Source organism: Rhipicephalus microplus, chromosome 4 (assembly GCF_043290135.1).
Source record: "Rhipicephalus microplus isolate Deutch F79 chromosome 4, USDA_Rmic, whole genome shotgun sequence".
Taxonomy (NCBI): domain Eukaryota; kingdom Metazoa; phylum Arthropoda; class Arachnida; order Ixodida; family Ixodidae; genus Rhipicephalus; species Rhipicephalus microplus.
This window is the reverse complement of record NC_134703.1, coordinates 226,863,608-226,888,681: the sequence shown is the minus strand read 5'-3', so window position 1 is coordinate 226,888,681 and position 25,074 is coordinate 226,863,608. Positions and strand designations below refer to the sequence as shown.

Here is a 25,074-nt window from a genome sequence, read left to right as displayed (position 1 = left end):
AAATGCACTAGATCCGAGGCATATAACCAAGCTTTCAGTCTAGCTGAGCTGCAAATGTCTCTAAACTCCTGCAGTACTTCTGCCCCAGGTTCTGACCGTGTGATGTATGAAATGTTAAAAAACCAACCAAACGAAACCCGTAAAACCTTACTTTGTTTGTACAATGCTATTTGGTCTTCTGGCACCATTCCTACCTCCTGGAAAGAGGCTATTGTTATTTCCATTTTGAAAGAGGGCAAGGACCCTTCTTTACCCTCGAGTTATAGGCCTATAGCACTTACAAGCTGCTTGTGCAAAGTCTTCGAAAAAATGATAAACTGCCGACTTGTACATTTCCTTGAAACAAATAATTTGCTCGACCCATTTCAGTGCGGGTTTCGAGAAGGCAGATCCACCACAGACCACCTTGTTCGTATCGAGGCACAGATCAGAGACGCCTTCGTCCATAAACAATATTTTCTCTCTGTGTTCCTAGATATCGAAAAGGCGTATGATACAACATGGCGGTTCGGCATTCTAAGAGACCTGTCTCACCTTGGTGTGCGCGGAAGAATGTTTCATATAATCGAAAGTTACCTGTCAAAGCGGACATTCCGTGTCCGTCTGGGCAGTGTGCTTTCCCAAACATTTGTCCAGGAAACAGGCGTGCCACAAGGTGGCGTGCTTAGTTGCACACTTTTTATTATCAAAATGAACTCTTTGCACTTGTCCATTCCCCGCAATATGTTCTATTGTACATATGTCGACGACGTTCAGCTTGGCTTCAAGTCATGCAACTTGGCCATGTGTGAGCGGCAGGTTCAGCTGGGTTTAAATAAGATCTCCAAATGGGCAGATGAAAACGGATTTCGACTTAACCCACAAAAAAGCACGTGTGTTTTGTTCTCTCGAAAGAGAGGCATGCACTCGGAACCTGACATTCGACTGAACGGGCAACGTCTGTCCGTCAAAGCCGAGCATAAATTCTTAGGCCTAATCTTGGACAACAAGTTGACCTTCGTGCCGTACATCAAGTATCTAAAAACAAAATGTTTAAAAGCCATGAATGTTTTAAAAGTGTTGTCACGTACTACTTGGGGTAGTGATAGGCAATGCCTCATGAACCTCTATAGAAGCCTCATTCGCACCCGCTTAGATTATGGGGCCGTTGTCTATCAGTCTGCTACTCAAAGTGCCTTGAAGATGCTGGACCCCGTGCACCATTTGGGCATCCGCCTTTCTACGGGTGCTTTTCGCACCAGCCCCGTAGAAAGCCTTTACGTTGAGTCAAATGAGTGGTCGCTTCATCTGCAAAGAACCTACATGTCCTTTGTTTATTTCCTTAAGGTGAAAGCAGACAAGAGGCACCCCTCATACTCTACTATAAATGACTTGTCGAGCTCCATTCTTTTTCAAAACAGGCCTTCAATGAGGCAGCCCTTCTCAGTTCGCCTGAAGGGTCTAGCTGAGGACACTGGAGTGTCACTCGAACACAATTTAATGGCTCCTGTAGCATACCCGCCACCGTGGCAGTGGCAGACTATAGATTGCGATGTGTCTTTTTTAGAAGTTACTAAACATGCGCCTATTGCCCATATTCGAACATACTTCTTGGAACTTCAACACAAATACACACGTCCTGAGTTTTTTACAGATGCCTCTAAGTCTAGCTCCTCTGTGTCCTACGCTGCTGTTGGCCCTTCCTTTTCGGATGCTGGCCCTCTACATCCAGACACAAGTATCTTCACGGCGGAAGCTTACGCGATACTTGTGGCAGCTAAACACATCAAACAATTACAAATACAAAAAGCAGTAATTTATACAGACTCCCTTAGTGTGGTAACGGCTCTGCACAGTCTTAAAAAACAAAAAAACCCTGTCCTCATCTCACTTTACTCTATTTTATGCACACTTTACACACTCAACCAACATGTTGTAGTGTGCTGGGTGCCAGGGCATCGTGAGATTCAAGGCAACGTGATGGCGGATCAGCTTGCTGCATCCGTCCACGAGGGCACCGCCACTACACCCACATTAATCCCGGCCCTTGATCTTAAGCCGTCTTTTAAACGAAACATCAGAGACTTCTGGCAGAGCAAGTGGAATACACACACACAAAACAAACTACACATTATTAAGCCACACCTTGGTCATTGGCTGCCAGTATCAAAATCGCGTTATACAGAGGTAATACTAACGAGACTCAGGATAGGACACACATACGCAACACACACACATCTTTTGTCTAGTGACGATCCACCATTGTGCGACAAATGTGGTGAAACATTAACAGTCCTTCACATACTAATCCAGTGTAAACATTTAGAAACTCTAAGAAAACAACATTTTCCATTACTCTACCGACAACATATACCTTCACATCCTGCAATGTTTGTCGGTAGGGAACCACTTTTTAGTCATAAATCATTGTTAGCGTTTTTAAAAGAAATTCACAGCTTTCATGTCATATACCCGGGCATACCGTAGCATGACCTCTCCAGAGAGGTTTTTGCTCGGTGGCTACACAAGAAAGCACATGCCTCACGGCCCTTGGACGCAAGGGTTTGAACGAGTGAGGCACTTGTGCTAATGCCATACATATCCACCATCGTCTTTTATTATCACCAACTTTTGTCATCTGTTCACACCACACACACCTTCCACGGCATGGTCATGATTTTATTATTTGTATGTTTTTACCCGCCTTACTGCGAGGAATTTTATGGCCCTTATACAGCCACTTATCACAATCATTGTCCATATTTTTAGTAAGATGAACTGGCGCTCTTTGGCCGTGAATCGGCCCTTGCGCCATAAAACATCAAACATCATCATCAGGCCAAAGTTTAACCACTTCCTCAATTCCCACCCATCTTGACCTATTGTCTGCGTTCATACTTGTGAACATTGTCGATCAAAAAGCAATATTATGCATATCTGAGGTGCAATATGAACATGTAAATAGTTGGTGGCGTGTTTCTTATTACTAGAAAATGCATATACATGTATTCATAAAGGCCATTGTGTTTATTATGCTGCCCTCACAATTTGACGCTATCCACGAATAGGCGTGAACATTTTGCTACGACGATCTGGTGCTGCCAGTTACATGCAGCTCTGTGCGCTACAGATGCTTTCATTTTCCAAGAATACTGCCAGATAGTGGTCGTCCCACGCAGTGCCTCCAGGATACCATTCACCGGTCTTCTCGCTCAGAACAAACATTTTTTTTTCTCTCTCCAGGCAGAAGACTGTCAAAGACGCAGCTAATTTTTATCAAGCAAATTAAGCTATAGAAAAAAATACGTAAATCATTGGTGACCCCTTTTCTTGCTAGTATGATGTGACTTAAGAATAAGCTTTACAACTTATTCTTGAAATCAAAAGTGCTGACAGATTTGGCAGAGTTTAAAAAAATATGTAACCAGTTGAATCGGGAGCTTAAACGAGCTAAGACAACTTACGACGAGAAAATGTTTGCTGAAAGCGCACAGCAATCACTTGACGTTATACGACACTTAATTAATGACGTGTTTGGTTGCGGTAAGCGGAACTCCACACCAGCTAAGATTACCGTTGACAATGTTGAGCTCACTGGTGGATCGCTTGAATAATCGTTTTGTGAATGGGGGTATATCAGCGAACAGGCTTTTACAAGCAGACTTTTTCAAAGCTACAACAGGAAATTAATGCCCCGACAGTATTTTTCTATCACTAACCGATGAAAAAAAAGTTTACACAACATTCATGAATCTAAAGAACAGTAAGGCACTAGACATTGACAACAGTGTAATAAAACCAATAAAATATGTATTAGATTGTGTTACTCCTGGGCTCAGCCACATTTTTAATTTGATACCTGAGTCGAGTGTTTTTCCAGAAAATATGAAAAGAAGCAGAGTGACTGTGTTGTTCAAAGGTGGTGACAGTAACCTGGTGACAGCTTGTAGACCCATATCTATTATTCCTGGTTTTTTTAAGGGATTAGAAAAATAATTTATGTACACTTATCTGCTTTCTTCTGCTCCATAAATATAATCACTGACTTTCAGTTCGGTTTTAGGAAAGGAAGGTCGAAGGAGACAGCCCTATTCACACTTAAGGAAATGATACTGCAAAATTTTGCGTGAAATCTTCACGTTAGCTGTTTGTCTTGATTTCAGCAAGGCTTTCGATTGCATTGATCATAACATTTTACTGCTTAAGCTGGGATCATGCGGAATCCGCAGAACGTCACTTGAATTGATGAAAACATACTTGCAAAACACACAGAAATGCGTTCAATTAAACACTCATACGTCATCATATTTACCTGTCTTAAATTGTGTGCCCCAGGGAAGCGTACTGGGGCAACTATTATTTAATGCTTACATAAATGACATCGTGGATATTGAGCCTAGCGTGAGCTTTGTCATATATACTGATGACACGAACCTACTTTTTTCAGGCCCTTATGTAGACGAGTCAATTATTCGATGCAATGAGTTATTGAACAAGCTTCACTTGTGGTCTACAAAAATTTTATTGAAAATGAATCCACTGAAAACAAGAGCCATCGTATTCTGAGCAAAAAACAAAATATTTTCATCAACACAAGCATTAGTTTATGCAAGTGAAGACATTCCTTTTGTAGATCAATAAAAATTCTTGGTTTCACGTTTTCATCAGACCGTAGCTGGGACCAACATGTTATTTGTATGTGCAAAAAAACCTCTAGTGTAGTCGGTGTGCTAGCTCGTTGCAGACATGTCTGACCCGCAAAAGTGAAATGGCAAATATGTCATGCTCTTTTTCTCTCGCACCTAAATTACTGCAGTTTGTTGTGGTTGACCACGACAAAAACTAACAATGAAACTTCCCCGCAGGGGCGCCTGCGCAAGTAGGCGTTTGGTGTGTAGCGACACCACGGACCCGAGCTAACGGGGGAGTTTCTACTCCCTCCCACGCCTAGCCGTGCGTGGCTTTGCCGTGTCCGGGAAAATGGGAATCCTGGGGGTTGAGCTGACGCTGGGTGATTGGACCTTTAAGGCCCCCCGGCAAAGGCAACACACCCCTTTGGCCCCGGCTTCACGTAGACGGCACCCCTGGGCTGACCCACCCAGGGGAAATCGGCAGTCGCCTTTTCCTATCCCTCTCTCCCTACATCTTCGTCTTTATCTCTTACTATTTATCTGTCCTGTCTTCTACTCTCTTCCGTTTACTTCCAAACTTCCTGGCGGCTAGGGTTAACCCTGTGCAAATAGCCTACCTTGGTCTAGGCGCATTGGGTTATGGCAGTGTTGTACGGCTGACGTCTACAAGCTTTCAGCACCTGTAAACTTGCAGCGTCCCCTTGTTGAACTCCGTGGTGGGTGGCTGCCAAGGCTGCTGAACAAAAATAAGACCGGCATGCATGGCGCATTCCCTCTACTATCTGATCGTACCGGCCTAAAGCGGGTACGCACCGACGACATAAATCTCTTCAACCAGCCAACAGAAACTTTTCCCCATTTCCACGTCATTCACTGTGAAAAAACTGAAAAGCAAGCCAGGACCGTCTCTCCTTTCCTAGTTTCTAGATGTCTTACCGAAACTCTTGGCACAGGATACAAGGTAACCAAAATGGCTAGTGGAGACCTTCTTCTCGAAATCCGTGACAAAGAACAATTTAAAAAGCTAGACCGTCTCTCAGATTTCGGTGGCATACCAATAACCGTAACACCACATAGATCAATGAACACAACTCGCGGAGTGGTATCTGACCTGGACTTACTTGACTTGACTGAGACTGAACTTTTGGAGGGGTGGAAGAGCCAAAATGTCACTAATGCACAGAGAATCGTCATGAGAAGAGATAATAAGGAAACACCGACAAAACGCTTAATACTTACATTTGCATCCAGTAAACTACCGGAATCAATTCAAACAGGGTACACAAAGACATCTATCAGGCCGTACATACCAAACCCTCGTCGTTGCTTCCAATGCCAGAGGTATGGCCATGGCTCTAAAACCTGTCGTGGTCGCCAAACTTGGGCACAATGTGGAGTCCTAGGCCACGTGTCTGAGAACTGCAAACAACCGCCACCCTGTGTAAACTGCGAAGCAAACCATGCCGCATATTCACGCTCCTGCACATACTGGAAAAAAGAAAAAGAAATAATTACATTGAAGGTGAAGGAGAACATTACAGTTAAGGAAGCACGGCGAAGAGTCGCTCCATTCTATGGACCTACATACGCTGATGCGGCGCGTCAGGGGGCACCGCCGCACCAGCTTTCGCCACCCCTCCGGCCCGCGCATACCGAGCCGGCGGTTGTGGCACCTGCCCCCAAGGCGGCTGTAGCCCAGGCTACACCGCCTACTCCCAAACAGAGACCGGAGACTCCAGAGTCTTCGGGTCTCAAGGCCTCCCCTCACCAGGCGAGGCCCAAAATCCGAACTAACAGCCCACATCTGCGGGCATCCAGTGCCTCCGAGGAGGCAATGGATACGTCGGCACCCTTGGTGCCGAAAGAGCGGCGTGGCTCCTTGGAGCGCGCCAAGAAAACAAAAAAAGCAAATAACAGGGCCTGGTGATGGCCCTGTTAAGTGAACTCAAACTCCCCGTCTAAACAGCCACTCGCTTTTCGTACACACAGCACCATTTCACATTCACCATGAACACTCAAATTATACACTGGAACGTCAGGGGCCTTCTCAGAAACCTTGACGACATCCAAGAACTCTTACATGAACACTCGCCAAAAGTGCTGTGTGTACAAGAAACACACCTTAATTTAAAACACACAAATTTTCTTCGTAAATACGTTATTTTCCGAAAAGACCGTGTTGATGCTATGACATCATCCGGAGGTGTTGCCATCATAGTGAATCAAGGAATAGCATGCACACACTTAAAACTCCAAACACCCCTTGAGGCAGTGGCTGTTCGAGCGGTTCTTTTTGATAAACTGATCACAATCTGCACTATTTACATTCCTCCTAGCTATCAGCTGCAAAAACGCGATTTACACTCTCTAAATGATGAACTTCCGGAGCATTATGTTCTCCTTGGAGACCTTAATGCGCATAGCAGGCTATGGGGTGACTCTCGGTATGACGCGCGAGGTCGACTGATCAAACAGTTCCTTATCTCGTCGAGCGCGTGTCTCCTAAATGGAAAAGAACCAACCTATTATAACCTCGCTAATAACACCTACTCCTCCATAGACCTGAGCATAGTATCTCCATCTCTTGTGCCTCTACTCCAGTGGAAAGTCGTCAGTAATCTGTACGAAAGTGACCACTTCCCCGTAGTTTTGAGCACAACGACAGTAACTGAGTGTCCACCACGTGTTCCCAAGTGGCTCATAAACAGAGCCGACTGGGAACAGTTTCATACTATCGCTTGTCTAGGTTGGAATGACATCTGTACTTTGAACATTGATGTTGCTGTGAACTACTTCACAGCGTTTTTGATTGATGCTGCAACAAAATGCATCCCACAAACAAATGGACACCCTGGAAAACGATGTGTGCCATGGTGGAACTCTGAATGCCGAAACGCGCGCAAACAGCAAAACGGAGCTTGGAGGCTGCTTCGGAACTCACCGACAGCCGAAAATCTTGAAACCTTCAAGAAAATAAAGTCTCAAGGCAGGAGAACGCGTTGGCAAGCCAGAAGAGAAAGCTGGCAGAAGTTTTTATCAGGGGTTAATTCATACACACAGAAGGCTAAAGTCTGGAACATGATCGGTAGGATAGCAGGAAAACAAGTACACACACTTCCACTCGTAAACACTCAGGGTGATACCTTGGAAGATCAGGCAAACTTCCTCGGTGCACACTTCGAACAGGTATCCAACTCGTCCCACTATACTGACACTTTCCAAAAATACAGAACAAGAATAGAAAAGCAGAAACTCGAACACAAATTCACTAGATACGAGGCATATAACCAAATCTAGCTGAGCTCCAAACATCTCTAAACTCCTGCAGTACTTCTGCCCCAGGTTCTGACCGTGTGATGTATGAAATGTTAAAAAACCTACCAAACGAAACCCGAAAAACCTTACTTTGTTTGTACAATGCTATTTGGTCTTCTGGCACTATTCCTACCTCCTGGAAAGAGGCTATGGTTATTCCCATTTTGAAAGAGGGCAAGGACCCTTCTTTACCCTCGAGTTATAGGCCTATAGCACTTACAAGCTGCTTGTGCAAAGTCTTCGAAAAAATGATAAACTGCCGACTTGTACATTTTCTTGAAACAAATAATTTGCTCGACCCATTTCAGTGCGGGTTTCGAGAAAGTAGATCCACCACAGACCACCTTGTTCGTATCGAGGCACAGATCAGAGACGTGTTCGTCCATAAACAATATTTTCTCTCTGTGTTCCTCGATATCGAAAAGGCTTATGATACAACATGGCGTTTCGGAATTCTAAGAGACCTGTCCCACCTTGGTGTGCACGGAAGAATGTTTCATATAATCGAAAGTTACCTGTCAAACCGGACATTCCGTGTCCGTCTGGGCAGCGTGCTCTCCCGAACATTTGTCCAGGAAACAGGCGTGCCACAAGGTGGTGTGCTTAGTTGCACACTTTTTATTATTAAAATGAATTCTTTGCACTTGTCCATTCCCCGCAAGATGTTCTATTGTACATAAGTCGACGACGTTCAGCTTGGCTTCAAGTCATGCAACTTGGCCATGTGTGAGCGGCAGGTTCAGCTGGGTTTAAATAAGGTCTCCAAATGGGCAGATGAAAACGGATTTCGACTTAACCCACAAAAAAGCACGTGTGTCTAGTTCTCTCGAAAGAGAAGCATGCACTCGGAACCGGACATTCAACTGAAGGGCAACAACTGTCCGTCAAAGCTGAGCATAAATTCTTAGGCTTAATCTTGGACAACGAGTTGACCTTCGTACCCCACATAAAGTATTTAAAAACAAAGTGTTTAAAAGCCATGAATGTTATAAAAGTGTTGTCACGTACTACATGGGGTAGTGACAGGAAATGCCTCATGAACCTGTATAGAAGCCTTATTCGCACCCGCTTAGATAATGGGGCCATTGTTTATCAGTCTGCGACTCAAAGTGCTTTGAAGATGCTGGATCCCGTGCACCATTCGGGCATCCGCCTTTCTACGGGTGCTTTTCGCACCAGCCCCGTAGAAAGCCTTTACGTTGAGTCAAATGAGTGGTCGCTTCATCTGCAAAGAACCTACATGTCCTTTGTATATTTCCTTAAGGTGAAAGCAGACAAGAGGCACCCCTCATACTCTATCTACTATTAATGACTTGTCGAGCTCCATTCTTTTTCAAAAGAGGCCTTCAATGAGGCAGTCCTCAGTTCGCCTGAAGGGTCTAGCTGAGGACACTGGAGTGTCACTCGAACACAGTTTAATGGCTCCTGTAGCATACCCGCCACCGTGGCAGTGGCAGACTATAGATTGCGATGTGTCTTTCCTAGAAGTTACTAAACATGCGGCTATTGCCCATATTCGAACATACTTCTTGGAACTTCAACACAAATACACACGTTCTGAGTTTTTTTACAGATGCCTCTAAGTCTAACTCCTGTGTCTCCTACGCTGCTGTTGGCCCTTCCTTTTTGGATGCTGGCCCTCTACATCCAGGCCCAAGTATCTTCACAGCGGAAGCTTACGCGATACTTGTGGCAGCTAAACACATCAAACAATCACAAATACAAAAAGCAGTAATTTATACAGACTCCCTCAGTGTGGTAACGGCTCTGCGCAGTCTTAAAAAACAAAAAAACCCTGTTGTGATGAGCGAAGAAAACGACAACGACGGAAGTGCGGGGCAAGGCGCGTTTAATGTGCGCGTGACTGTCAGCGAATCAGCTGATGACCAGTGGTGGCCCATAGAGGTGGCGTGCCACGATTGGGCCACGGGCGACCATCACGTGGCAGTGGGCTTTGTGGCTGGGGACGAGCCGAAGCAGCGGCAGACGGGAGACAGCGGGCCGAAGCGTCGGACGCAGGCGATCCAGGTTCCGGCCAGGGAACGCGGCCGTCCACGCTGCTGCCGTCCAACTACCAGCTGGGGTGGCGTTGCCGGCACGAGTACTGCATCTCGGGGCGCGGCCTGGCCTGCTGTTCTCTTCCTTGCCGAGGGCATCACGGATCTCGGCGAGGCGTCTCCGCGGTCAGCCGTTCAACACAGCGATGAACGTGGCCTGGCTAATGGTCACGGTTGCGTCGAGCATCGCGTCTCGGCGCACGCTCTTCGCTGGACGGGCTGGCCATTCCCCGCATGGAGCATCGCGTCTCCGATGCGGGTTGACTGCTCAGAAGTCGCACCCATGCCATCAAGCGCCGGTGTCACGAGAGCGTCGCACTTCGGCAAGGGACGAGCGAGATGTTCTGCCGGGCGAGACGCGGGCGTGTCTACGGAGGACCATGGAACCGGGCGAGGATTCAGGGTAGCCGAGGATTCAGGTGCCAGGGGAGCTGCTGGCTGAATTGAGGATCGCCGAGCGGTGCCGAGCCGTACCGAGCGACGCGCCAGACTCGGACGTGGGCCGCGAGCTCATGAGCTACAGTGTGCACCCAAGGGTACCTGGCGGTGCCCTGGCCAAGAAGGAACGTGCGGAAAAGAGAGCTCGAGGGTTGAGGCCACGAAGGCAGAGGAAGCGGTGCGCTGCTCGAGAGGACGAGTTCCTGGCAGCGTTCCTGAGCCGGACGTGAGACCAGTACGTGTCGGCCAGGTCGAGCTCCGGTGTGTCTGTTCAAGGTCCAAGGCCGAGACCTGCCGAACGGCTCCTGCCTGGGTGCAGTGGCCGGGATCAGGTTCGTGGGCGAGGCCTACCGGGTGTGGTCCTCGTGAGCCGTGGCCTAATCCTGGACCTCCGGAGTTGCGACCCTGACTGCTGGGTTGGCCGCGACGTCTGACTTAACGGCGCTGCACACGGTAGCGTATCCGTGCGTCGTCAGCCGTTCCACCCATGCCATGAAATAAAAAGTTCATGTTAATTCTTTCTCGTCCGCTATCAGCAAACATAGTGACGAACGTCTGTTAACCATCACGACAAATGGCGAGCCTGCCAGGATTAAGCTCTCGCGTTACATCTGAGAGCCTCACGTTGTTTGTGTGTGGCGGACGAGAATGGACGACAAGAGAAAGTTAGTTGAGCTAGGGAAGGAGATGGGGCTGAGTGGAGAGGCTTTGCTGGCATGGGTGGACGCGGAGGAAGAAGAAATGAGGGACCAGAGAGCTCGGAAACGAGACCCGAGGCCGCGCTGGTCCAGGCTTCTCCGCCACCACTGCTCGAGAGTCGTGAGTCCACGGGACTGTTCTTCCTCATCACTGTGTATTGTGAGAAAAGTTGTTTGACTGAAACAACTTTCTTGTGCGGGGGGTTATTGTGATGAGCGAAGAAAACGACAACGACGGAAGTGCGGGGCAAGGCGCGTTTAATGTGCGCGTGACTGTCAGCGAATCAGCTGATGACCAGTGGTGGCCCATAGAGGTGGCGTGCCACGATTGGGCCACGGGCGACCATCACGTGGCAGTGGGCTTTGTGGCTGGGGACGAGCCGAAGCAGCGGCAGACGGGAGACAGCGGGCCGAAGCGTCGGACGCAGGCGATCCAGGTTCCGGCCAGGGAACGCGGCCGTCCACGCTGCTGCCGTCCAACTACCAGCTGGGGTGGCGTTGCCGGCACGAGTACTGCATCTCGGGGCGCGGCCTGGCCTGCTGTTCTCTTCCTTGCCGAGGGCATCACGGATCTCGGCGAGGCGTCTCCGCGGTCAGCCGTTCAACACAGCGATGAACGTGGCCTGGCTAATGGTCACGGTTGCGTCGAGCATCGCGTCTCGGCGCACGCTCTTCGCTGGACGGGCTGGCCATTCCCCGCATGGAGCATCGCGTCTCCGATGCGGGTTGACTGCTCAGAAGTCGCACCCATGCCATCAAGCGCCGGTGTCACGAGAGCGTCGCACTTCGGCAAGGGACGAGCGAGATGTTCTGCCGGGCGAGACGCGGGCGTGTCTACGGAGGACCATGGAACCGGGCGAGGATTCAGGGTAGCCGAGGATTCAGGTGCCAGGGGAGCTGCTGGCTGAATCGAGGATCGCCGAGCGGTGCCGAGCCGTACCGAGCGACGCGCCAGACTCGGACGTGGGCCGCGAGCTCATGAGCTACAGTGTGCACCCAAGGGTACCTGGCGGTGCCCTGGCCAAGAAGGAACGTGCGGAAAAGAGAGCTCGAGGGTTGAGGCCACGAAGGCAGAGGAAGCGGTGCGCTGCTCGAGAGGACGAGTTCCTGGCAGCGTTCCTGAGCCGGACGTGAGACCAGTACGTGTCGGCCAGGTCGAGCTCCGGTGTGTCTGTTCAAGGTCCAAGGCCGAGACCTGCCGAACGGCTCCTGCCTGGGTGCAGTGGCCGGGATCAGGTTCGTGGGCGAGGCCTACCGGGTGTGGTCCTCGTGAGCCGTGGCCTAATCCTGGACCTCCGGAGTTGCGACCCTGACTGCTGGGTTGGCCGCGACGTCTGACTAAACGGCGCTGCACACGGTAGCGTATCCGTGCGTCGTCAGCCGTTCCACCCATGCCATGAAATAAAAAGTTCATGTTAATTCTTTCTCGTCCGCTATCAGCAAACATAGTGACGAACGTTTGTTAACCATCACGACACCTGTCCTCGTTTCACTTTACTCCATTTTATGCACACTCTACACACTCAACCGACATGTTGTTGTGTGCTGGGTGCCAGGGCACCGTGAGATTCAAGGCAACATGATGGCAGATCAGCTTGCTGCATCCGCCCACGAAAGCACCGCCATTACACCCACATCAATGCCGGCCCTTGATCTTAAGCCGTCTCTCAAACGAAAACTGAGGGACTACTGGCAGAGCAAGTGGGATACACACACACAAAACAAACTACACGTTATGAAGCCACACCTTGGCCATTGGCCACCAGTATCAAAATAACGTCTAACAGAGGTAACACTAACAAGACTCAGGATAGGACACACATACACGACACACACACATCATTTGTCCGGTGGTGATCCACCATTGTGTGATAAATGTGGTGAGGCATTAACTGTTCTTCACGTTTTAATTCAATGTAAACATTTAGACGCTCTAAGAAGATAACACTTTCCACTATCCTACCGACAACATATACCTTTACACCCTGCAATGTTCGTCGGTAGGGAACCGCTTTTTAGTCACAAATCATTATTAGCGTTTTTAAAGGAAATTCATAATTTTCATATCATATACCCGGGCATACCGTAGCACGACGAGGTTTTTGCTGCGGTGGCTACACAGGAAAGCACTTGCCTCACGGCCCTTGGACGCAAGGGTATGAACGAGTGAGGTACTTGTGCTAATGCCATACATGTCCACCATCGTTTTTCATTATCACAAACTTTTGTCACCTATTCACATCACACACACCTTTCACGGCATGGTCATGATTTTATTACTTGTAAAATTTTACCCGCCTTATTGCGAGGAATTTTATGGCCCTTATACAGCCGCTAATCACATTGTCCACATTCTTTGTCCCATGAACTGGCGCTCTTTGGCCATCAAATGGCCCTTGCCCCAAAAAACACCATATATCATCATCAACAATGAAACTTCAGATCCTGCACAAAAAAGTTATTAGACAGGTAGCTAATTTAGATTATTTGTCATCGACACAACTTGTGTGTCGGGACTGCGACGGTATTCTTAGTTGAATATATCTACACCTTTCACATTCTGCGATCCTGCTTTTTCTCTTCTATTTATTCTAAACAATTCATTAAAAATGCCGCATGCTTAACTGCAAAAAATATTTTCTTAAATACAAGAAGCAGTGATGTTTGGTTTGTTCCGAGGTTTTGCAATAATTAGAAATTTCAAACATTGCAATACAATCTACCAACTATTTTCAATAAATACAGTCACATAAGCAGTTCTCATTAAGAGAACTGTGATCCTTTTTTTATAAATATAGGCTAACTTTTTGACGTTATAAAATGTGTAGTTTTTCTATAATTTCATTTTTTTTTCTTTCAGTGTGAGCATGCATAACATACCAAATAGGTTGTATGATGGAAAACATAGAAATAATAATGTCTGTATGTATAATTTTCTTGCCTGACATTTGATGTACATTGTATGATGCAGGTCATACACAATAAGCAATCTTGTGAATATGTTCCCTGGTATTTCGTCATTATTTTTTTTATGATAGGGATGTTATATTTGTTGGATTTTTCTGTTTTTTTTCCTTTTTCTTTTTTTTCGCATTCATATAAGTATTTTCTGTGCTATGTTTAGTGCCAGTATGTTTTTGGTAGCAATATATATATATATTGAAAAGGGGTTCATTGGCGTGGGTTGCGATGGTGGCACTACTATGAAAACACGATCGGGACAGGGCAACGGTCAAGCAGATGCCGGCGACGATCAGCACGAGGCGAGCGAGCGAAGCCCTGGACCCAGTACCCAAGTGGTGGCGATTGTGTTGTTTACTGGCAAAGGAGTCGAAGTCGAGAGATGCGATGGAGTTGGTACTAGTGGTTTCGCAGGCTGAGTCAGGAGGTAAAGGCGAACGGGACAAGGCGTCGGCGTCAGAATGCTTGCGTCCGCTGCGATAGATGACGCGAATGTCGTACTCTTAGATTTGCAGTGCCTACCGAGCTAGGTGGCCAGAAGGATCTTTCAATGTGGCGAGCCAACAAAGTGTATGGTGGTTCCTTACCAGGTCAAATGGGTGACCGTACAAATAAGGGCGGAACTTGCGAAGCGCCCACACTAGCGCTAAGCACTCCTTTTCAGTGACGCTGTAATTGGCCTCAGCTTTAGTGAGCGTGCGACTCGCACAAGCGACGACGTATTCGGAGTAGCCCGGCTTGCGTTGAGCGAGGACAGCGCCAAGACCAACCCCGCTAGCGTCTGTATGAACTTCCGTTGCAGTTGTTGGGTCGAAATGCTGAAGAATGGGAGGAGATGTTAGCAGACTACTGAGCGTGGCAAATGCGACGTCGCAGTCAGGAGACCAGGATGAAAGGTCTGCGCCATCACCAGGTTGGTCAGTGGTGACATGATCAACGCAAAGTTTCGAACGAAGCGCCGGAAGTACAAGCATAGTCCGACAAAACTGCGTAATTCTTTCAGTGTAGTAGGTTTCGGGAACTCTGCGACTGCTCGCAGTTTTGCAGGGTCGGGTAGAACACCATGCTTGAACACGATATGCCCTAACATGGACAGCTCTCGCGCGGCAAAACGGCACTTTTTAAGGTTCAGTTGGAGCCCAGCGTTGGTTAAACACGTCAGAACCAGTTGGAGCCGAAGCAGATGTGTAGGAAAATCGGCAGAGAAAACGACAATGTCGTCGAGGTAGCATAGACACACAGACCACTTCAGTCCACGCAGTGTGTTGTCCATGAGTCGTTCAAACGTGGCAGGGGCATAACAAAGCCCAAATGGCATTACGTTAAATTCATACAGGCCATCTGGTGTAATGAATGCAGTTTTCTGGCGATCAGCTTCTGCCATAGGGACCTGCCAGTATCCAGATCGTAAGTCTAAGGAGGAGAAGAATTCGGCTCCTTGGAGGCTGTCAAGGGCGTCGTCGATGCGCGATAATGGATAGACGTCTTTCCGCGTCACCTTGTTTAATCGCCGGTAGTCGACGCAAAATTGAATCGATCCCTACTTCTTTCGAACTAGAACGACAGGGGATGCCCAAGGACTGTGCGATGGTTGAATAATGCCACGGCGTAGCATCTTTTCGACCTGGTCGTTGATAACGTGACGTTCTGGAGCAGAGACACGGTACGGTCTTTGACGCAATGGCTGGTGTGAACCGGTGTCAATGTAGTGGTGCAGAAAGGGGGTTGTGAACGAAAATATTGCTTCTGCCAGCCGTGGTGTCAAGTGTAGCGAAAGGCAAAGAAATGGCTCTGCGGCTCATGAAAATGTCCGAAGGTGTAAACATTACCGTAGCATCGTTATGGTCATCGCAGCAAACAGGGACAACGGCAAGAGAAGCTGGCGGAATTTCAGTGTCCTCACGCACGACGAGTTTTGGCGACCGCTCAAGTGTTTCGTGCAAAGGTTCGTCAGACAGATGCGAAAATTCAACTTCAGCACTTGCGCAGTTGATGACGGCTTGATGATTTGACAGAAAGTCCCACCCGAGGATAACGTCATACGAGCACACCGAAAGGACGATGAACTCGACATCGTATATAGAGCTTTGGATGAATATGCGGGTCGTACAGGTGCCAAGAGGTCGAACTGGTTGTGCGCTAGACGTATGAAGCGATAGTCCAGAGAGCGGCATGGTCACTTTGCATAGGGAGCGGCAGAGCTGGGCGGCTATAACAGAAACGGCAGCACCTGTGTCGACGAGGACAAAGGTAGAAACACCATCGACAGATATGGCGACGATGTTAGCAGGTGAAGTGCGAAGACTTAAGCATTTCGACGATGGCGCAGTTCTTGCCTCTGGAACTGCGGCGTTCAGTTTTACCGGTTGGAGGAAGCGGGTCGGGGACGCATTGGGGACAGTGATCGCCTGCAAGGAGATGGGGAGCGAGGAAAGTGAGTCTGAGATGGGGGCTGGGATGGGCGAGACTCGGGAAGGTTAGTGTATCCATACTGCGGTGAGGGATAGGGAGCAGGTAGGTGCATGGGCTGTGAGTCATACGGTAACGGCCGAGTAGCGTCGTGGAGTGGTTGGAAGCGACGGCGACATTATTGTGCCACGTGTCCTGGAGTACTGCAGGCATAGCAGATCGGTCGATTGTCAGGAGTGCGCCAGGAATTGCTGACTCGCGGTGCGGCCCAAGGTGTCGAAAAAGGGGTGGAGTGGGGAGCAACTGAAGACATGGGTGGCAATTGCTGCTGCCGGGGTCTGCTGCGTACCACCTGGCCATACGTAAGAGGCGCGGCCACGGGCTGCATAGCCGGCGCAACAGGCATGGCCACAGGCTGCTGGTGGGCAGTGACAGAAACAGCCTGAGCTACCTCTTCGGCAATAGCGTCGCGGAGTGGTGAAAGCAGACGAGAGGACGGCGGCTGCTGCGTGAAGGGAATCGACAGTTGCCGAGCTACTTCTTCACGCACAAAGTCTTTAATCTTTTGCAGGGTTGGTGAGTGATCGAAAACGAAAGTGAGACTGGAGAGCGAGTCGGCGTGTGAGGAAAATGGCCGAGTCAGGGCGCGCTGCTTCCTTAACTCGTCGAAACTTTGACACAAAGTGACAAGTTCCGCAACGGTGGCAGGATTACGGGCCAGGAGCATCTGAAATGCGCCGTCATTTATCCCTTTGAGCATGTGCTGAATCTTCGACTCGGACATGGTGGTGTTCACGCGGTTGCAAAGACCCATAATGTCTTCGGTGTAGCTGGTGAACGATTCCGTTGGCTTCTGAGCGCGAGTCCGCAAGCGTTGTTCGGCTCTGGACACCCGGACCGCGGGTCGGCCAAAAACGTCGGCAAACGACGTTTTGAAGATGGACCACGTCCTAATGTCGTCTTTGTGGTTGTTATACCACATTTCGGCCACGTCAGCGAGATAAAAGATGACGTCAGTCAACTTGTCCGCATCATCCCACTTGTTTGCGCTCACCAGTTCGTAATTAGTGAACCAGTCTTCCACGTTGGTCTCATCAGCTCCGTTAAAGACCTTCGGCTCTCGCAAGCGAAGAACGCCAGGGTTGCTGGAGGATGGAGTGGAAGAGCCAGGTTGCGCGTTGTTGGTGGCCATGATGGGAGGTAGCGTTCGGTTGCGCAGCTCCAGGTTTAGGGGACGGCGAACGGCCGCACCCAGGTTAAAGTGACGGGGAATGTCAGCACCCTTCACCAATTGAAAAGGGGTTTATTGGCGTGCGTTGTGATGTGACGGTGGCCCTAGGATGAAAACACGATTGGGGCAGAGCAACGGTCAAGCAGATGCCGGCGACGATCAGCACGAGGCGAGCGAGCGAAGCCCAGGACCCAGTACCCAAGTGGTGGCGACGTTGCTTGCCAACGATGCATTTTCTTCTTCATAATACATATATATATTGCTACCAAAACATACTGGCACTAAACATAGCACAGAAAATACTTATAAGGATGCGAAAAAAAGAGAAAGAAAAAAAAAAACAGAAAAATCGAACAACTATAACACCACTATCATGAAAACATTTATGTCAAAATACCAGGGAATGTGTTTGGTAGCAATGTATATATATATATATATATATATATATATATATATATATATATATATATATATATATATATATATATATATATGTTTTTTCACACCATATTTTGTTATATTAATGTTAGCTTGTATTACAAATTTTTGCCATCGTCCCAACTGTCTTGTATAGGGTTCACTAGCATCGTCAAGCTGTCCATAAACAGCTTTTAGCCAGTGAACCTCTCCAGAGACTGTATTTTTTCTGGGAAATAAACAATGATTTGATTTGATTATGCCATTCATCTGCTGACAGTACTTGATGCACAAATTTGGGTAATTATCCCTTGTGTTTCAGGGCATCCAGCTCACCCAGAACATGTCTGTGCAGCAGAAGGCTGACATAAGGGCTTACATGTCCTTAATCAACACCGTGCTGGTGAATGCCGAGGTATGCCATTGTTTGCCAATCAATATTATAAAGAATTTTGTTGAAGTGATGGTGCAACCTTTAGGGGAGTTACTGTGAACGTTGCAGTCTATGCTTTAGTGTTACCATTTTATGGTATTTTTTTTTATGTGAATGGGAACTAACTAAGCTGGTTGAAAAGGGTGCTGAAATGCTGTAATTGTCGAACCGCCTGACAAATTGATTGCTGCAATATGCTTTAAAATGTGTCAAGAGTGAGTGGAGGGTTACACGAGATTGGTCACATGTGTTAAAGGACATTTTTTTGTCTGCGTTTTACAGCACTGGAGTGTGCGTGCTGAATACTGAAATGAACACAAGAATTATCGAAATAGTTCCATAATTATTAGTCTCCAAACCTCAAAACCCCGGTTGATGGAAAACATTCCCTTTTGTTTTTCACTCTCCCACTGATGTCAAAGGCCAATCGCTATGAGCCTCGTACAGATACATACCGGGAAACTTCCCTCATGGGAGCAGTTGTTCAATGCCCCTGGCATCATATTTTTTCAAATTGTTTTCAAGACTACATATTTGAAACAGAAGTTGTTTTGTATTTGAGAAAGTATAATAAGTGTCTTTATAATTTTTAGCCCACAATAGTGTGGCCTTCCTGGAAAAATATGAATGTGACATGTGACTTGACACCTTATACCAATCATGACATTCAGCCAATGTCATCACGTGTAGAACATCACTTCTAATCACAAGTATAGTCATTGTGTTCGAAACTAATGCCATTTTCCTGCTGAACTAACACTGTAACAGCATTGTTTTCCACATTGTCACTTGCGCAATATCAGTGCATCTTCGAAATGGGTGATGCTAAAAACGAGGACACAAGAAGACGTCCGTGTGTCGTCATTTGTGGTATCAAAGACCTTCTTCTGATATTAGAGCATTCTACAGTTTCAGAAAAAAAACAATTAATTTGTGCCACAGAGTCTCTCTATCCTAACAACTGTGCTGGAAGCTATGCATAGCAAAAGAAGCTGCAGCATGCATACATCGTGACATTGAGCGCAAGCCATGCCAAGATTTTGATTTCTTATGTTTGTGTATGCTCGGCAGGAAGATCTCCAGGAAATCAAAATTTCTATGTGTGATCTGACAAAATTGACAAAAATGCAACCAAATCTGATTCAGGCTTCTTTAAAACTTATTGAAACCAGTACACAAATTCATGATATGCCCCAGATTATGGGCCAGAATTCGAATGATCTGAACCTATGTCGACGTCATGGTGTGTTTGGTGTGGCAAGAAGTTAGGCGAGTTTGTTTGCTTTTGCCCCACAGTTTTATACTTGAGAATGTGAGGAAAAATGGACATAAAGGAAAAGCCAAACACACAGCTATGAATGAGCTTACGTATGAAGGTTTGTTATTGTGGGTGGAGGATTGCTGGGATGGCATTCTCGGTTCTAAATAAAGAAAATAATTAGTTGTAGGGCTTTGTCCTGTGTTTTATGACCGTTTTTCAAGTATGTTTCTTTGAAGTATGAAAATGTGCAGCGAAATAAAACATTAAAAGGAGCTTTTAAAGGTGGTGTATATGATATAGGTGCACAAGTTTATTGCATAAAAAGGTGATTAAAATGGCATACGGTTCACTGGCAAGAAGTGAGGCTTAAACATTACGAACGACATTTATTTGCAGCCGTTTTGGTCAATTTCTGGCTGCAAGTGCCTGTGAGCGCGGACTTTCTCGAGGAAGGAGGCGCTTCTTCTTCCCCGGTTTAACCTGGTGCTGCGCTTGATTAAACATACTTCTGGCCGCCAAGTCACTAGTTCAGCTCGAGCGAATAAAGTTTTTGTATCAGCGTTGTGGTAACAGCCCCTCGCTGTTGTTGGATCTTGCACGAACGGACATGGTTATCAGCTTCTCTGTAGACTTCCAGAACCTTTGCAAGTTTCCACATTTGTCGGGGTAATTTTTCTTCGTGGACTATGAAGATGTCTCCTGCTTTAACTTCTTTGGTGGGTCTAGAACGCGAAAAGTGCGCTGATCAAAGTTGAAGCAGATATTCTTTCTGGCTTGATTTCTGGCTTAATTTCTGCGGACCACACAAGCTTGTGGCATGATGTCCTTGACAGGTAGAGCTCGTAATCTTGCGCCTGTAATCACACGCCCTGTGACCTTTGGTCGTGCATCGAAAACACCTCATGTCTGCTGATAGAATGCGCTTCTTTTCTGGTAGCGGGAGATCCAGCGAGCACTCTTCCGTGGAATGTTGATTCGATTTGCAAAACACTCAGTTCTCAGGTACCTTCCTTGTGTTGTTATGGCGAACTGAGGACGTGGGTTTTGAGCTACGAGACAGTCGTGATTTGTTCTGTGCATAATCATTACGACTGTCTTTTCCACGATGGTTAGCGAACTCACTCTTCTCTAAGCTCTCCACTTTGATAGACAAGAAACTTAATAGACGTTCCAGCTCCATGTTAGAGGCTTCATTATTGCTGTAGCTCACCGCCCGAATGGCGCATGACCGATGTTACTGTACAATGAGATCCTGTGGTAAAGCCCGCAGCAATATGTCGCACGGCATTGCCGAAAACAACGTCTTGCTCACCCCAAGGGTCTCCAGTCCTCTGATGTTGATGATGACCTAGTCGTACAGCTTGCGAAGAGCTGTGGGGTCACTTGAACGGACTGAAAGCAGCATACGAAGCCTGGAGAAGTACTCCTGCTTGAGTCTCGTCCTGTCACCGAAGTGTTTCTTGAGTATGTCGATGGCGTCCTTGTAGCAAGCTTCTGTGCTTGGCAGGCTCAAAATAGCTGAAGCAGCGTCGCCCCCTTAGGAAGAACCTCAGGTAGTTGAACTTGTCTGTTGCCGTGAGGTTTCCGTTCCGGTAAATCATCTGGTCAAATTGCTCCCAAAAGTCGTTCCACTAGCACAGGTCACCAGAAAATGGGGTGATGGTAAGCTTGGGAAGCTTGGCACCAGAGGCTCCTACAGTACTCGCTACAAACGAAGTCTGAAGCTCCGGTGCTGATGACGTGGCCACAACAATACAGTCGTGCTTACTAAGAAACTCACTCATGACACTGTTAGCGTTGTCTTTGTATTCAAGGATGGCGTCGTACTCTTCCTCAAACTCTTCACCTGGTGTGTGGCTCTCTAACTCCCTGTTGATTTGGTTCAGCTCATCGTTGTTCGCCTTCAAACCTCCGCACATGGCATTAAGCTGATCGATGGCGGCTGTTGCATCGCCGAGAAGAGCTTTTGCCTCGTTAATAATCCTGGTGTTGGGAGATTGTCTCGACGTCCGCTTCTGTTTCAGTCTCTCCATAGCGTTCAGTTCACTCGTAGCCTACCGTAGTCGTCCGTGGTCCCTTGTAGCAGCTCCCGGATCTTCGGCACCAAACTGTTTAAAATGGCATACAGTTCACTGGCAAGAAGCGAGGCTCAAACATTACGAACGACATTTATTTTTAGCCGTCTTAGTCGATTCCTGGCTGCAAGTGCCTGTGAGCACGGACTTTCTTGAGGAAGGAGGCACTTCTTCTTTCTCGGTTTGACCTGGCGCTGCCCTTGATTAAGCATACTCCCGGCCGCCAAGTCACTAGTTCAGCTCGAGCGAATAAAGTTTTCGTATCAGCCTTGTGGTAACAACCCCTCGCTGTTGTTGGATCTTGCATGAACCGACATGGTCATCAGCTCCTCTGTAGACTTCCAGAACCCTTGCAAGTTTCCACATTTGTCTGGGTAATTTTCTTCATGATGCTATCACGATGTCTCTTGCTTTAACTTCTTTGGTGGGTCTAGAACGCGAAAAGTACGCTGATTGAAGTTGAAGCAGATATTCTTTTGTCCACCGGTTCCAAAAGTTTTCACTTAGCCGTTTTCTGTATGCATGCCGTCGTGAAGCTTCCGCGCACAATAGGTTCATTGGCGTGTCACTTCCGCCCTTTCGTAGCACCGTAAGTTTCCTTCCAATAATGAGGTCTGCTGGGGTTAACGCACGAGGTTCCCCCCTCTCAGACTCGATGTAAGTGAGAGGCCTCGAATTCACAACCGCCTCTACTTCCGATAGCACAGTAGTCAGCTCCTCAAAGTTGAGTGACAAGAGCATCATTGCTTGACTCTGCTCACATGAGAAAAAAAGTAGTTCATCAAGAAGGCACGAAGGGCTAGACTTCGCACTGACAACGTTGGTCTCGGTAGTACCACTAGCATGCCAATATATGTAAACGATCACTTGACAATTGACAGCAAAAAGCTATTCTCGAAAGCACTGGCACTCAAAAAAGAAAATAAGTGGAATTACTTATTGACAGATAATTGCCAGATAAAAGCCCGCAAAACTGATGACAACAAGGTCTATCGAATTATGACCGAGTCCGACCTTCGAATCTTCTTGTAAGGCATTATATTGTCACTGTTTGTTCAGTGTTATTTTTTATTGCCTTTTCTTCTTTCTCTTAACATGGCTTTTCTCTCCTCTGCTGACGCAAAATGTCGTCTTATTGCAAGAAAACGATCGCTCATTCACTTCAATGCCTGTAGCCTTCGCAAGAACAAAGAAGCGATTAATAGCTTCATCGCTTCTTTTCAGCATGCCTTCACTTTCATTTGCATATCAGAGACTTGGCTTTCAGACACTGACAACAACATGCATGGCTTTCTATCTTATCAAGCAGAATATTGCTATCGACAAACAGACAATCACGGTGGTGCAGCCATTTTCATTTCTCAGGATATCATTTACACACGTAGATCTGATCTCACATTTAACGTGAACCACTGCGAGTCAGTGTGGATAGAAGTCGACCACTCATCACTTAATCACAGAAACAAGAACATGGTTCTTGGGTGGATTTATCGTTCACCATCATCTTCAGTCAGCGATTTCCTGCTTGGTCTTGATGACATACTTTCAAAACTATCTTTAGAAAACAAGGATGTGCTCATTGTTGGTGAGATCAATATTAATTTACTAGACACTGGTGCCACTTCGTTTACAGCTTATACCGACTGCTTCACTGGATTTGGTTTAGAATCGCTCATTGACTGCCTGACTAGATCAGGCTTTCGTGGTAACGGTACGCTCATTGATCATGTATTGTCAAACTTATCACCTTCACCTTGTCCTGTGATTGTTGATACTGACATAACTGATCATTTCCCGGTTTTTCTAACGTTGCATAATTATATGCCCGCAAATGACAGTAACTACTACACCTCACTGTTGAATGCGGATGCCTTTGTAGAAACTATAAGTAAGACTGATTGGTCGCCTACAAATTCCATGAATGATCTCGAAGCAGCCTTGAATAATTTCTGTTCCTTATTTTTGAGGGCCATCTCGACTAACACATGTGCTGTAAAATGTAGAAAATAATATAACTACTCGCAAAACCCATGGATGACGGATGCTCTTCTAAAAAGCTTGAGGACAAAAGAAAACTTGTACAAAAAACTAAACGTCAGCCCTTTAGCACTGCACTTGCTAAACGTTGTAAAAGTTATTGTAAATTATTGAACGTGTTGCTTAAACAGGCAAAAAAATGTACTACGAAGGTAAATTTTTACAAAAGAAGAGCTGCCAAGAAGCAGTGGCAGCTACCTAACTTTTTCCTAAATAGGTCATCTGGTGATACGCGTATTACGAAAATAAATTATAAAGGTCTTTATCATTTATAAGAGTATAGCGCACCTTGACAAGGACACAAGAAGAGAGAAGCACACACACACACACAGCGCTAACTTGTAACTATTGTTTTATTTGCGATCACACATGCTATATATATATTAACAGTGGATCGATAAAACTGGAACGTATGATAGAACTGGAACATATAGATACAGCACGCCTCATGCACGCGTCATCATCGATTGCGACAATCTGAACTCGTCGACGTCAAAGTGAAGATTCCAGATACTTATTTTCTTTAGCTGACAAAGCTATTGAAGCCATACTCCCACATTTATCTTTCATTTTTTCAATTTCAAAAGCTTCAATGATTTCACGTGTAGTTCTGTCACGGGTCCTAAAGAGAATGCGGGTGTTTTGAAACACAGGGACACAACCACACCTCTGACAGTGAAGGGCCAAATGACCAGATATAGCTTTTTCTACATTGTATTTGTGTTACCTAAGTCTTTCGTTCACACACCTTCCAGATTGGCCAATGTACATGCAATCACAAGTCAAAGGAGTGCCATAGACAACACCACGACAACAATTCACAAATTTTTCCCGCTCTTTTGGGGCCCAATGAGATCGCAAATGCTTTCTCCGACTACTTCTCTTCTGTTTAATTCTAATAACTATGGACCGGTCCAGTTCCGCAGCACTTTACGTCGCATGCCACAGTCATTTTTTCTATCACCCATTATGCCGAATGACCTGTTTTCCAGGGACACACATGGGGTGTGGGCTGGGAACCATGTAATATACCTTTCTTCGAATTCCTCTGATGATATGAGATTTGCCTTGCGGAAGAGTATGTTGGCTGCCTCGGGAGATATTCTTCCTCGTGCATAGTTACGGATTGCCG

The 25,074-nt window shown here is 46.8% G+C and overlaps 1 protein-coding gene across 11 annotated transcripts in view; it reads left to right on the top strand.

Annotated features, from left to right (window-relative positions):
• LOC119172472 (metaxin-2) overlaps positions 1–25,074 on the top strand; it is a 259,544-nt gene that overhangs the window by 60,613 nt on the left and 173,857 nt on the right. For all 11 annotated transcript variants that reach the window (XM_075894041.1, XM_075894035.1, XM_075894038.1 and 8 more), the window contains exon 5: positions 18,459–18,551. In XM_075894041.1, coding sequence (XP_075750156.1) covers positions 18,459–18,551 — 93 coding nt within the window. The remainder of the gene's footprint in view (positions 1–18,458; positions 18,552–25,074) is intronic.